General features: G+C 51.0%; 1 protein-coding gene across 1 annotated transcript in view; it reads right to left on the bottom strand.

The window, feature by feature from the left end:
- Nucleotides 1-636: 636 nt before the first annotated feature.
- Nucleotides 637-15,517, bottom strand: part of GRHPR (glyoxylate and hydroxypyruvate reductase) — a 315,324-nt gene continuing 300,443 nt past the window's right edge. Inside the window, exon 9 of the mRNA XM_069630480.1 lies at nucleotides 637-1,473. Coding sequence (XP_069486581.1) covers nucleotides 1,352-1,473 — 122 coding nt within the window. The 3' untranslated portion in view covers nucleotides 637-1,351. The remainder of the gene's footprint in view (nucleotides 1,474-15,517) is intronic.

The following is a 15,517-nucleotide window of genomic DNA, read 5'->3' as shown; positions in this document are numbered from 1 at the left end:
CTTTTGTATTTCTATGGCAGGCAGGTGCGCATGGTGAGGAAGAGTGGCAGCCCAAGCCTGGGCCACTAGGTACGTCTGTGAGCGTGATGGCCTCAGGGGAGGGGCTGGGTATGAAGCCGGGGGGCGAAGCTCTGGGGGAAATAGGCCACATGCAAGGAAGGGGAACTGGGGGAACGCAGACCAACACTGGTAGTTTCCACCCGCATTTCCAGCTACTTCATTGGCTGAGTAACCTTCCCGGGTGTGAATTGCAGTTAATTTACGGATGGGCGGGTAAGGGGAATGGAAAGCAACCTCAAGTTAAGTGTTCCTTTTGTTTAGGTCACACGCCCTTAGAAACCATGTCGGAACTACACTGGTGCTAATGAGGATATAACCCTGAAGGGCACGCCAACTGCCGCCGGTAACTGCCTGCCGGCAGCGTTATGGGACCCTTGCCTTGCTTGGGCCCTTAACTTGGGCAGTGTGCCATTTCCAGCTGGGTTGCCCCACTACGAGGGTTATATCGCCTCATTGAAGCCTTCCTACTTATAAGCAATAACAAAGATCAGCAACCCCTTGTGCACTGCACCCACATCCTGATGGCAAAATCAAATGCACGTAGTCAAGCGAACTTAGGAAACAATATAAACAAAGTAATGTTGAAATCCCCTTTTTTATTATTATCTTTTGAACATGGACAACAAACGAGGTCATCACTTCGGGGGAGACGGGGAAAGAGACAGAGGGGGTGAGAGGTTAGACAGTGTGGACGGAAAGGCTCAATTTGTATTCTTCACGTTGCACCCTTGATTGCTTTAGAGACATGCTTATTATGATGCTGGCACAGGACCCATCGAAGAGGTCCGGTAGGGAAGAGTGTCCCTGACAAATGGTTCTGTTGCAATAGTTTGAAGAGCAGGTTATAAAGAACTCTGGTAAGAAACGCAAGTAGAAAAGAGATAAGCCAGAACTCTCACTGTCCATTCCTGAATAGGAACAACGCCACACATTCTTCGCCCATTACATCGGTTTTGAAACATACTCTGGATCCTATTAACCTACCACATGATAGTTATGACGTCTCCACGCTCAAAGCCATTCTGGATTTGGGAAAACATTAATATTGCTATGTGCACACTCTGCATGTTTGAAGGCTTTGATGTTTCAGTGCATTTTTATTTTATATTTCATGATGGCCCGAGTTTAACTGAGCAGATTCAGGTTATGTTGTTATATCGAACCTCTTCTGTTTTCAGCCACTTCCCCAAAATCAAAATTGTGGTATGTAGTTCTGGATGTACTATATTCGATGAAACACATTCACAGCAGTTGAACTTTCAGCCGCCCATCTTCTTGTCGCCAATTCATATCACAGCTTGAGCTCGCTTGGCATTTCCTGCCCTTTTAGTCCAGCCAATAGGTTGTTGGCGGCTAGCACAGACATCTTGTTTCTGGTGGCATAAGTGGCACTTCCAATGTGAGGTAATATCACTAAATGGATAAAGAAAGCGTGATGGTGAGGATAAAAGTATCAACTAAAAGAAGTCATCCAAACTACAACAGAAAGTGAGGTTAACAAGGGCATGCAACACTGCTCTTTGTTCTGCAGTCCATTCCTGTCACAGGGTAGTACCCTCAATAAGAAACACCCACCCATCATAAAGGAACTACAGCATCTTTCCTAAAGTCTTAAACTAACCTTTTGTACAACCTTCAACACAGATTCAGATGAGGTTCAATCATCAAGGGTTCCTCACTCCAGTAGTTGCACCAAAAAAGGTCTTTGACAGGGTTGCGTTATCACCCTTTCTTTTCAATTAATTTTGTTTTCAAATCAGATTTAGGGGAAGCTTTAGGTAAAAGTCATTAATTTCCTCCTTTTTTAGGCCAACTTAAAATTCCATGGTTGGCTTATGCAGATAGTTTGATGATCCTTGATACGACACTCCTCTATCCGCACTCTGTTTTCTCGGCCCTCGAGACAACATTTCTACCTCACTCTCTCAACTCGGCTGGCTCCCCTTCCTCTCACAATTGAAATTTCAATTCCTCTGCCTTGTCTACAAATATCTCCATGACCTCGCCCCCCCATCTCTCCTCCCTCCTCTCATTTTACTCTCCATTCCGCTCGGCCGATCTCTACCCCCAGCCCCTTGTGCCCCGTCACGCTTCTGCTCCTTCCAACTCCTGGCCCCCTTCCACTGGAACTCCCTACCTCTCTCTATCTGCTCCATCCCCACCTACCCATCTTTCCGCTCCTCCCTGAAAGCCCCCTTCTTCACGCCCCCTGATTCTCCTCCCCCCTTCTATCCCTTTCTTCCCCTGCCCCTCCTCCAGTTGACCTCATTGGATTCTGTAACCACCATAGTGCGTAGGTCACCCGACTCTCCTTCCCTACTTCTCTTCCCCCTCATACCCCTGCCCCCCCTTTCGTTCCCCTGCCCCCCCCCTTTCGTTCCCCTCCCCCCTCCTCCCATTGACCTCATATTGGACACTGCAACCATCATAGTGCGTAGGAGGTCACCTGGGGGCTCCCCTCACCCATCCCTTCTTCCCCCTCCCCCCTCTGAGTAAATTGTTCTAGATACTGTTCCACTGATTTGTTTCACGTTTGTAAATTATGCTTCATTCATTACTGTATCTGTTGTTATTCTGTAAAGTGCTTTGGTGTAAAGCACTATATAAACTCAATAAACAAACATACTTCAGTAGGTTTACAAAGGGCGCTCTAGACCTTTTAAAAAACTATGCAGCAGACAATATCTGCAGATTAATAGTGATGCCTTCAAAGTAATAGTATTTTCTAAGCATAGCCGACAATTTGCCTGGTTTATTAATGATATTAAATTGGAACAGGATAAATAATTGACATACTTAAGATTGGCCCTGTATAACAGACTGTCAAAGAGGAATGGTCAATATTAACTGTTAAGGTGATAATGTTTGCAGCCAAAATGAAAATGGTTTATCAAAAAATTTGGCACATTTTCCATGGCACCAGTTATTGAATAAATAGTAGGCCTTAATACTCACATTACCTACAGGCTAGGGCTTTTACCATGCGTAACAATATCCAAATCGAAAAGGCTACAAATTTACCGAAAGATCATTGACCCAGCTAGGACCACTTTATACAAGTATTTTTCACTGGACGCAGACAAGATCTTCTTGGATTATTAATGAGTTTATTTTGGATTGCAAGAGAATGATACACAAGGCTCATAATTAACATTGGGAGTATGAGTGGACAATAATGAGATTTTTACGAAATTCAAACTCTAGATTTTGATTTAAAGGAAAGAATGGCTGGGGTACTCCTCAATACTTAGAAAAATCCATACATTACCAGTGGAGAAATAGATTCCTAAGATTGCAACTTCATTTTTTGCATACAAGAGAGATTTTATCGATTGGGTCTAGAGAAATGACAGTGGATAATGGTTGTTACTTTTGTAATTATCCTTCAAAAATAGAAACCTTATAACCCATTTGTTTAGAATGTATTCATTTGAGCAATCTGAAATTGTACTTTCAGACATTTGCATACTGCCCAAATCAAAGACATTCTGGAATCGTATGCTGGGCAGCAATCAAATATCTCTGACTAACAGCATCCAGGGTCCATGTATAGGCTGCTCAGGTGACTTCTGACCACAAACCCAACGTATTTGAAAGGTCTTTCCATCCCCCAAAAGGAACTTCATCTGGGCTGAGTGCAACACAGAGCTCATCACACCACCACCAGAGGTACTCATCCAATCTGCTCAAGTCTGCCTGCAGTGGTCAGGGGGACATACAAGCACCCAGGGCTGATGTATGGGATACTCTGGTGACCTTTGACCCCCCCCCGAAGCACTACTTGACTCCTTTCCTCTAGCATCTTTGCCTATGAGCTATTGCTTTGCTGCATTCTGCTACTTGCTTGTAAGTACCAACTACATAATTGCTCAGCCGTGCTCTCACCATGCTCCTATTTCGGGGTTTGAAATTGCTGGGAGCTATTTAGCGCCTGGCTACAGCCAAGGGGAGCCCGGTTAGCTTGAACCCAACAGCTACCAGCAGCTACTTTTGACTCCTGTGGCAAGTGGTACACTACAAACCTAGCTGTGCAAAATGAACTGTGTGTTTGTGAATGTAGATTATAAAGGAGAATAAGAGCACACCTAAGGGACAGTATTGGATAGTTTAAAATGGACAACAAGTTAAGAGTTTACATCTTGCGCAACGTTGGATTTGCTGTGCACAATGTACTAGCTCCTGGTTTTCCAGATGTAGCTCCTGCCCAATTGGTTATGCCCGATGCCCAGCCCCTGCTTTTTTCTGCTGGTCAACAAATCCCAATTTTGTCCCCTGCTATCTGTTCCTCTTTCAACTTTTTTCTTCATTCTCCCCCTGCTCAAAACCATTTCAACACTCTACCCATCCCCATAATCTTTTCCCCTCAACCTTTCCCTACTTTGTTCACAAAACCTCCAACCCTAACTTCCTCGTCTTACATCTATCTCCAGCACCTCTCTGCTTCACAGAGTCATCACTATGCTTCTACATCTCACTCTTTAGATTGCTCTTTGAAATTGTGATGAATCCTGCAGAGCCCTCACAGTATCCCTGTCTAAAATCTCTCAAGTGGCCAGGGGGAAGGCAGCCGCTTTCTAATGGATTGTGTCATGCCACGTATTCCTTCCTTCGAGTTTCAGCTGCTTGGAAAATAAATTCGGCAGAGGGTTCTGTGCATCGAAGCTGTCGACTCGATGTCCCTCCGGGGCTTCCATCGGAGTCATCGTCTATATATCACGTGTAGCACCAGTTGGCATCAGTAAAATCTTTCTGCGATAGCTATGCTTCGAAAAACTATAGCGCACTCCAGTTGTTTTTGTGATAAAACGTAATTAGAGTATGATGGCCTTGTTTTCAGCACCTTCAAACCCAAAGACTGGGTTCAAAACGTGCTAAAACTGCAGCGCCAAGATGTCCCTCACGGACCCCCATTGGGTGGGTCTGTGGTGCCTTGGCGTTGACCATACGACAGCAGACTGACTCCTGTCAGTCTATGACCGGTAAGGCTCTGAAAGAGTGTAAAGGAAAACTAACATCAGTTAGGCACCGTACTAAATCCCCTTTGATGACTCAATTGAAAAAACAATCATCCGACGAGTGGAGAGGACGCTCACGCTCCAGCAGCGGGTCCCACCATTCCTCGTCATCTGCGAGGAGGAAGAAAAGGCATTATAAGTCGCCCTCTTCAAGTTCATCGGATTCCTCTCTGGAGAGAAGTATAACCTGTCCAACTAAATCCTCTACTCCAGCTGAGAGGGAGCATTTCAGACAGGCAATGTTGAAAATCTTTGAGAGGTTTCGAACCCCCCCCCCCTCTCAAAGAAGAAGGTAAAAAGCCATGATCATGTCGAGCCACCTAATGCAGACAAGGAAAGCTTAAGGCTACATCCCGCATGCTCTCGAACCAGGGATGTATGCCTCAGACCCCTCGAGATTTCAGCACAATGAGAAATCATAGACTCTTGAGTCGAGGGTCAAGCCCTTCAGGGCGCGTTATAGACAAAAATCAACGGGAAAGTAGTCTAGGTAGTAGATGCCTTTAACGTTGGTGCCATTGACGACAAAGCCGTCGACACCGTTGGTGTCGAAATAATTGTCGCCCATGGCAAAACCATAGACACCATAACCTTCTAAGCCTAAGGAAATTAAGCATTCTTAACCTCTACCAAAGAACGATTTCTTTAAGTCTTTACCTTCAATTTATGAGGATTACAAACCTTCATGCCATGACACTCCACCATTTGGATTGGAATTCGGCACACCCAGCGTCCCAGAAAGCCTTGTTTCAGAGAATCTAGGCTAAAGGATGTATATGAAAATGTGCAATTAGCTAGTGGGGTCGACACTTCACACGAGATGGAATTTGGCAAGCCAGACCCAGCAGGCCATGCTGATGCCCCTTGGGGTGGAGGAGGGTATTCACGTCTACCCCCACCTGTACGATTGGTTGATCAGGCTTGTTCTCACAAACAGGCCCTGGAACATCTTTGCATAACCTGCCACTCTCTACAGACTGGACTTCTCCCTCAATTACAAGAAGTCCCACATGATAATATCTCAAAGACTCCAATTCATCTGAGTGGTCCTGCATGCATCCTTGGGGAAAAGCCTTGCCACCAGGGGTGAAGGCTTAACACATTCTGCAGATGGTCACCAAAATCCAGAGTGCCCAGCGTCTTCCACCCTTCGACTTTGAGGTTGCTCCGCCTCATGGCATCTTGCATTTTCTTAGTGCCAGAGGCTCGCCTGAGAATGAGATCCCTACAATGGGCTCTTGGGACGCAGTGGTCTCAATTCTCGGATAGGATGGCAGACCTACTTCAGGTTCCAAACAGGGTCGCACAGTATTTTATAAGGTGGGCCTACGAGGACAATATTCTGAAGGGAGAAACTTTTTGGCAACCAGTAGTTACGGACGCCTCACTCACGGGGTGGCGAGCTCACGCCAACGATCTGATGGTCAGCTGTCATTGGTCTCCATCAGAGTCGAAACTACATATCAACCTTTTGGAGATGAGGGCGATCAGAATAGTGCTGAAAGCCTTTCTGCCCTCTGTATGGGGAAATAATGTCCTGATAATGACTGACAAGAGAGTATCAATGTACCATCACACCAAGAGAGGTGGTGTAGGGTCACTACCACTGTGCAGAAATGCAATCCAGCTCTGGTTCTGGGCAATTCAAGAAGGAGTCTCCCTATCTGCAGTTCACCTAGCTGGAGAGAACAGGGCGGCGGATGCTCTGAACAGGCAGATCACAGTCTCTTATGAGTGGCCTTCAAGAGATCTTTACCCTTTGGGGAACCCTAAAGTGGATTTGTTCGTGACCAGTGTCAACCGGAAGTGCCAACTGTTCTGCTCCAGGGAATCTCCTCCAAGAGGAGCTCTAGGGCACACGTTCATAGTGGACTGGGAGCTTCCACTTCTATACACGTTTCCTTCTGTTCCCGTCATTACTCACGTGATCAGGAGTTTGAGAAAGTTCCCAATTACTCTGGATTAAGCCAGGAGGATGTGGTACCCGGACCTTCTGGACATGTCCATCTGCCCTCCAATGCATCTTCCACAAAGAGGACCTTCTCTCCACAGAGGAGGGTCAGGTTCTCCATCTAGAGGTCAAGACACTGAACCTTTATGCATTGTTTGAGAAGTTGAGATATAAAGGTTGTCCTTAGGGTTAAACCTTTTTTTTGCCAAAAAAGGGTCGCTTTAGCCCAGAAAATAGTGCTTCCAACTTTCTATCCGCCCCCGCATTCTGGCAAGGAAAAGGAAAGGCTATATGGGCTTGATCCCAGGAGGGCTTTCAGCTTTTACATTTCTTGGATGAAGAAGATAAGTCAACATGACCAGATTTTCATTGGGTACTTTCGACAAACTGAGACTTCAGTTTACTAAAACTCTGTCCAAATAGCTAATTCTGGCTATTTCAGAGTGGTACGGGAAAGATCTATCTTCCACTCTTCAAAGAGGGGTGCCGATAAGACATTTGTGCAGCAGCCACTTGGTCTACCATCCACACTTCTACAAAGCATTACTCTCTGGATTCATCCTCTAGTCAGGAAGGATGATTTGGGAAAGCAGTTTTATACACAATCCATGACAAATCATGAAACTGAAAATTCTTACTCCCTCCTCCACAACGTAACAGTGCTTTGGGAGTCTATCATAACATGAGGAATATGTGGACGGACACAATCCATTTGAAGAAAAAGTGTTTTACCACTGGTAATGTTCTTTCGTCTGGATGTTCCTCCCACGTATCCCGCACCGCCCCTCCCAGCCTACCCCGCTGTAGAATTTCCATGCATTACACTTTACGCTCTTTCAGAGTCTACTACTGTCTAGGACTCACGGAGGCTGGTAATTCTGCATGAGGAAGGTGTAAAAACAGAACTGAAGCCAACGGGGGCTGCACTTGCTATATACACACACCGACAGTGGTGTAGACTCCGGGATGGAAACCCTCGAGGGACATCGAGTCGACCGCATCGATGCACAGCACCCTCTGCCAAAAGAAATTTCCAAACAGCTGAAGCTGGAAGGGAACATATAAGATGAGGAATATGTGGGACATCCAGTCGAAAGAACGTTACCAGGGAAAAGTAACTTTCACCTAATCCAAACCATGGGGGTGGTATCGGCCTGTGTGGGTCACCTCGCTCACACTCAACTCCACTAAGACTGAAGTTCTCTACTTCCTATCCAAACTGGCTATCTCATCCTCTCCCCCTCTTCTATTTCTCTCTCCTAACGGCCTTCCCTACTCTGCCTCTGCTCGCAACCTTTGTGTCGTCTGCGACCAATCTCACAAATTCTCGCTCTTCATCTCCAAATCTGCCACTGCAGCCAGACTTAATCACCTCAACATCAAAGGCATTTTCTCCCTTCAACACTGCTAAGCACCTAATCTCCTCCCCTTTGACTACTGTGCCAATCTCCTCTATGGCCTACTCCAGCATGGGGTCTGGCATGGATTCACATGCTCATGAATATTCCCCGTTGTCAGGCTGGGAATCCACGGTAAAGAAAAAACCAGTATCAGTTTCGTTTCTGATCTGTCTTTCGTAGTAGTAACCAATCACTGGTCTCTGCGTCATACTGACAACAGCCAATGACTGCCCTCTACCTAAGCACCGCCTCTGGCAGCCAGCTTCAGATTTTTACCGCACGTTCATGTGTTGGGATCCTCGTGCTATTGCTCTCGAGCGTAAGTGCTATTTTTTCACGTTTTTTGCTCAAAAACTTTGTTTTTTCGGTCAAAAGAGCCTCAAGCTCCACCGACTCTCCATCCGATCAACGGGGACCCGTGTCGGATTCGTCTGCGCCCCTCAAGGGTGAAGATTTCGTCGAGCTACGCTTTGGAGGACTCCAGAAGCTTCTCAGGCCCGGACATGGCCCAGGAGAAGGGAAGCTCGACGCCCGGAAATCTGTTCAGGGTCTGCCCTGGATGCCAGCTGCAGAACGTCTTTAAGGAGGACGAACACTCCTTTTGTCTCTACTGCTTACATGAGGACAAGACGCACGTGGAGAAGGACTGTGCGTTTTGCGGCAATATGTCGGAGCGGACCATGAAGGACCGCCATCAACGTCTCGCCAACTGGCTGGAAGGGAAGAGCCCGTCAGGCGAGAAGAAGAGGAAGAAATCCGAGCGGTCTTCTAAGACCTTTGAGGACGCCCCGGCGACGGGGGTCCAACACAAGGCCAAGCACCGCGAGTCCGCTGGCACCGGGAGCGCCAAACGGTCGGGCTCTACGGGCGCCAGGCAGGGCGCACCCTCCCCGGCACCTTCAACCACGAGCCAACGCTCTGGGTCGGGTAAGAGGAAGGGCGAGCACCCGGCAAAGCTCCTGGAGAGGCCCCGGTCGAGCTCGAAGGCCCCATCGGAGGGGGAGCGAGGCAGTGTCCCCCACCTCAAGGATAAGGCGGTGAGCGCACCTAAGGTGGTGAAGGCCTTAATCCATCCGGCCAAGCCCTCTATCGATGCTGTCGCGGCGACCCTGGCTCAGCCTGTGGAGGCTACACCAGTGGTGGCGACCTCGGGGCTCAGAGTCTCCCTGCCACCTCGGAGGGAGTCCTCTTTTGTGCCCATCGATAGGACCCCCGTGAAATCCCCGGCGGGGAAGAAAAAGGGGGGACAGGGCGTCGTTGTAGATTCGGCTTCAACCTCGGAGGAAGAGCTGATCGAGGTCTTAAGCCACGGCCTTGGCGTGGAAGAAGACCGGCCTGTCGGGATGGATCCCGACGCAGGTGACGACATCGTCGAGGGTGCCGACGGGGCCCCTGATCGCCCGTCGGATTCGCCTCTGCCAGCGCCGCAAGACAACTCGGTGGCCATTTTGTTGGCTATACAGTCCTTATGCTCAGAGATAAGGACGAGACTACCGTTGCCGACCGAGGAACCTCTCCCGTTGGGGGATCCTGAACCGGGACCTTCTGGCGTTCCCCCGCCCAAGAAAAGAAGGATTCACCCTCCACCTCCTTTTCAGCCGTCGCGCACCGTCCAGCCCTCCTCCCCGTCCACCCGAGGGGATGATACGGGGACTGACACGGCAGCGACGGGTACGGACGACGAGGTATACGACGAGGATCTACCGTCGTCACCTCCCACCAGGGCTTCTCCGCCCGATGAGATTGGTTCGTTCCACTCCATGATCGCCAGGGCATCCGAGCTTTTCCAACTCTGCCCTGAGGAGAAGAAAAAGGAAGGATTCCTTTATCAACGGCGCGAGGCCAAGAGGAAGACGGTCCTCGCGGTGCCTCTACTGGACGACATTTGGGATGAGGGCCTCGCCCTCCTCAAGAACCCTTCCACTACGCCAGCTAGAAGAGACCGGTACGAGAAGAAGTACCGGGTCCCGGACGCGGCCCCCCTGTGCCTCCGGGCGCAGCCTACCCCGGACTCCGTCGTCTCCGCGGCGGCCAGGAAGAAAGCGGGGGGGGGGTGTGCGGCCTCCACATCGACTTCCCCACCGGACGGCAAGGCAAAGAAATTGGACACTATGGGACGCAGGGTCATCTCGTCTGCAGCGACGACGATTAAAGCGGCCAACGCCTTGGCTATCGTGGCCCGCTACGACAGGGAGCTATGGTACAAACTGGCTCCCCTTCTGGACTTCCTACCGGACGACAAGAGGGCGGATGCCCTGGAGATCCTACAGGAAGGTGAAGTGGCGTCGGACCACGCCATCACTATTGCGACGGACATCGCAGACACTGGGTTTCGCCAGTGCCTTAGGCGGCGTGGATGGCTCAAGGCTACGGACTTCCGTCAAGACGTACAGACCAGAGTCCTGGACATGCCGTTCGATGGGAACAACCTGTTTGGGAAAACAGTGGACGATTCCCTTCAGGCCATTAAAGCGGACACTGAGATGGCCCGGGCCCTTGAGGTTCTGCAGCAACGACGGACGCCCTTTCGGAGCAGCGGAGGCAAGGGCGCCTCCAAAGGTTCCGGCGGCGGTTTCTCCACCTACCGTCAAGCGGCCCGCTCGTCGTCTCAGGAGGCCTACAGAGGACGAGGCAAGTCTGGCGGACCCCGCCGTCGTCGCCAAGGAGGTCAAGGCGGCAAAGCCTCCTCGAAACAGGATTGAACCGACCGTGGGGTCGGGCCCTCACCGATGCACCCCGGTGGGAGGCCGGCTGGCGAGCTTCGTCAGCGTGTGGGAGTCCATCTCCACCGACCGTTGGGTGCTGGACGCCTTAGCCCGGGGCCACGCGCTCGAGTTTCAAAGAAGGTGCCCGCGCGTCCCCCCCGTGGCCAGGAAAGAGCTTCACGTCCCTCAGCTTCTCCTGGAGGTAAGGGCGATGCTCAGGAAGGGCGCCATCGAACTCGTCCCAAAGAGGCTTCGGGGCTCCGGAGTTTACTCGAGATACTTCCTCGTGAAGAAGAAGACGGGAGGATGGCGCCCCATCCTAGACCTGCGACGTCTGAACAAATTCATCAAGGCGCAGAAGTTCCGGATGGTCACCCTCCAGCACGTCCTGGGTCAGCTGGAGGAAGGAGACTTCCTGTCGTCGTTGGATTTGGAGGATGCCTACTTCCATATTCCCATCCTAAAGGGGCACCGAAAATTCCTCAGGTTTGTGGTCCAAGGGCGTCACTACCAGTTCAAAGCCCTCCCCTTCGGACTACGGTCGGCACCCAGGGTATTCACCAAGTGCCTTGCACCGGTGGCGGCGCAGCTGCGCCGCGAGGGGATCCACGTCTACCCCTACCTGGACGACTGGCTCATCCGAGCCAAGACGAGGGAGCTCGCCGTGGAGCAAACGGCAAGGACCGTCCAACTTCTCACGGACCTGGGATTCTCCGTGAACTACGCCAAGTCCCACCTGGTACCCGCGCAAAACGCACTGTTTCTGGGAGCGAAGCTCGACACAGTGTCCCTTCTGGCCTCCCCGTCGGAGGAAAGGACCAGGTCCATCCTGGGCAAGGTACAGCGGATGTTGGCTTCCGACGCGGCCAAGGTGAGGTCCATCAAGTCCCTCCTCGGAATGATGTCTTCTTGCATCTACCTCATTCCCATGTGCAGGCTCCGGATGCGCCCGTTGCAGGAGTTCCTGGACGCGCGCTGGATCCAAACGACGGGCAGCTTCGAGGAGAGGATCACACTCGACGAGAGTTTCCGGCGAGCGGTCCGGTGGTGGGGCACCCGCGCGCATGGACTTACAGACCCCAGACCACCAGGAGACAGTGACCACGGATGCCTCCCTGGAAGGGTGGGGAGCGCACACCGAAAATCTGCACGCGAGAGGCCTTTGGCTCCCGACGGAGAAGTCCCTCCATATCAACGTCCTGGAGCTCCGTGCAGTGTTCTGGGCCCTCAGGTCCTTCCTTCCGTCCCTCAAGGGCAAGGTGGTGAGGATCTTCACCGACAACGCCACCACCATGTTTTACATAAGGAAACAGGGCGGAACCAGGTCCCCAGCACTGTCCAAGGAGGCGCAGGACCTGTGGCATTGGGCCGTCGCACAAAGGATGTTTCTGGTGCCGTTTCATCTGGCAGGGATAAAAAACACCATCGCCGACTCACTCAGCAGGGAGCTGCGCTCGTGCCACGAGTGGGAACTACGGCAGGATCTAGTGGATCACCTCTTCCGACGGTGGGGCACACCCCAGATCGACCTGTTCGCGACGGCGACGAACTCCAAGTGCCGGAGGTTCGCCAGCAGGTTTCCCCAGGTGAGGAGCATGGGCGATGCTTTCTCGTTCCCCTGGGAGGGCCTGTTCCTCTACGCGTTCCCTCCTTTGCCACTGCTAATCCGGCTCGTCAACCAGCTCAAGAGGTCACGGTGCAGGATGATCCTCGTCGCACCTGCGTGGCCGAGGCAGATATGGTTCCCGGACCTTCTGGACTTATCAACGTCCCCGCCAATCAAGCTGCCGGTGGACGCGGATCTACTCTCCAGGGAAGGAGGCGCCATCCTCCACCACGACCCGAAATCGCTGAACTTGCAGGCCTGGCTCCTGCAGCGCTAGAGTTTGGAGGATACGACATACCGGCCGACTGCAGAGAGGTTCTTGCAAAGGCCAGGGCGTCCTCGTCTCTTAAATGCTACGGACACAAATGGAAGAGGTTCTCTGTCTGGTGCCACGCACAGAAGATTACCCTCTACGGATTACGGCTCCCCAGGTACTGCCGTACCTGCTGACGCTGGCCAAAGCTGGACTGGCACACGCGTCCATCAAGATTCATCTTGCTGCGATCTCCCGATACACCAGAACCACGGGGCGGACGTCCTTGTGGTCTCATCGTCTGGTGAAAGAGTTCATGAAGGGACTGTTCAGATCGTTCCCACCGGTGAAGGCTCCGGCCCCGGCGTGGGAGCTCAACGTGGTGCTGACCAAGCTCATGGGACCTCCGTTCGAGCCTCTGCACTCGGCCCCGTTGAAGTTTCTGACGTGGAAAACAGCGTTTCTTGTGGCCATCACCTCCGCACGACGGGTGGGAGAGATCCAGGCCCTTTCCTGCAAGGCCCCGTACTTGACTTTTCACGACACGAGGGTAGTGCTCAGGACGCACCCCTCCTTCATGCCCAAGGTACCGTCGGACTTCCATCTCAACGAACCCTTAGTATGCCTGTGTTCTTCCCGTCGCCTTCGTCGCCGGCTGAGAGGACTTTGCACTCGCTGGATGTGGCTAGAGCGCTGAAGTTCTATGTGGACCGCACGAAGTGTTTTCGGAAGACGTCACAACTCTTTGTGAACTTTGGACCTGTCAATCAGGGGAAGGCTCTCTCGAAGGCTTCCATTTCCAGATGGCTCTCCGGCTGTATCATGTACTGTCATCGGTTGGCAAACCGACCGCTGCCTGGCCGTCCGAGAGCCTATTCCACCAGAGCGATCGCAGCTACCACGGCGTTCCTTTCTGGTGTGCCTCTGCTGGACATATGTAGGGCTGATACGTGGAGGTCGACGCACACCTTCACGAAATTCTACTGCGTCGATCGGGATTCCAGGGAGGAGTCCAGGGTCGGCCAAGCAGTGCTGCGCAACCTGTTCGCCTGAGGTGAGCCTGGTGAGGAGGTAAGATGCTTAATGTTGAGTTTGATGTGATGCTTAATGTTGAGTTTGATGTGATGCTTAATGTTGAGCCTTTGCCACCTCCCGTGGTTGTGCATGTGTGTACTGCTATGTATTCTTTATTCATGAGCATGTGAATCCATGCCAGACCCCATGCTGGAGAAGGAACAAGTTACTTACCTGTAACTGTTGTTCTCCAGCATGGGTCTGGCATGGATTCACATGCGAACCCTCCCGCCTACCCCTCGGCGGCTCTTCACTTGGTCATACTGCCACTTCACGTGCTTCCAAATCTGAAGATGGCTGCCAGAGGCGGTGCTTAGGTAGAGGGCAGTCATTGGCTGTGGTCAGTATGACGCAGAGACCAGTGATTGGTTACTTCTACGAAAGACAGATCAGAAACGAAACTGATACTGGTATTTTCTTTACCGAGGATTCCCAGCCTGACGACGGGGAATATTCATGAGCATGTGAATCCATGCCAGACCCATGCTGGAGAACAACAGTTACAGGTAAGTAACTTGTTCCTTCCCAAACTATGCCTTTTCACCTCTTGACAAAGTCCTCAACCTTGCAGTCCTTACACCAACCTTTCCTGCTCACCTCCACCTACCCAAACAGTCATCAGTTAGGCTGTTTATGAGACAGGGAAAAGTGTGGAAACGCATTCTCATCTTCAAAACTATACACAGACTTGCCCAAAGCAACTTATGGGGACCTACTTTCAGTCCCAACTCTCCCCTCGCTCATCCTTGGCTCACCTTACCAACTCTTGTGCCCCTGGCGCTCCCTCTTCTCGCTCCCATACTATGAAATGATCTCCCTCTCTGCCTTACTCTCACTATTTAAATCCAACCTCCTAGCTCTCTTACTTTCGGATGACCTACTTTCATAGCATTCTACGCCACCACATCTCCCTACTGCTCTACGACCACCCCACAGCACTTACCCCTCACCTCCACTATCCCATTCCTACTCCTGTGCGTCACCCACCCCTATACAATATCTTCACGAAGCTCCTATTCGACCATTTGGATAAATTGGGTGTCGTCTATACGAACTATGCAGACGACACTCAAGTCCTTATCCCCCTCACCGGCTTCTACGACCATGACTCCATATTGCTTAACATCTATTCAGAAATCCAAGCCTGGATGGCCACAAATGGCTTGTGTCTCAATGACGATAAAACAGAGTTAATGATTGTGGGTACTCAGGCACGCCTGAACAAACTTGACACCAGTTACTCTTCCTTCCTTAATGACAGCAACATAATCAAGGTATCCAAAGGGATAAAAACATTAGGGGACTCTCTCGACTCAACTCTTTCTCTTAAAAAACAGGTTAACAGCGTTGCATCCTCTGCAGCCTATACTAACAAACTAATCTACAGCTGTAAGTCCTTCCTATCACCAAGTAGCTGCTTAATACTGGCCAGAGCTCTGGCTCTCTCGAAAAT

The sequence above is a fragment of the Ambystoma mexicanum genome, chromosome 6q, assembly GCF_040938575.1.
Source record: "Ambystoma mexicanum isolate Mex_15411 chromosome 6q, UKY_AmexF1_1, whole genome shotgun sequence".
Taxonomy (NCBI): Eukaryota; Metazoa; Chordata; class Amphibia; order Caudata; family Ambystomatidae; genus Ambystoma; species Ambystoma mexicanum.
The sequence above is the reverse complement of the archived record's forward strand: the minus strand, read 5'-3'. Positions and strand labels throughout refer to the sequence as shown.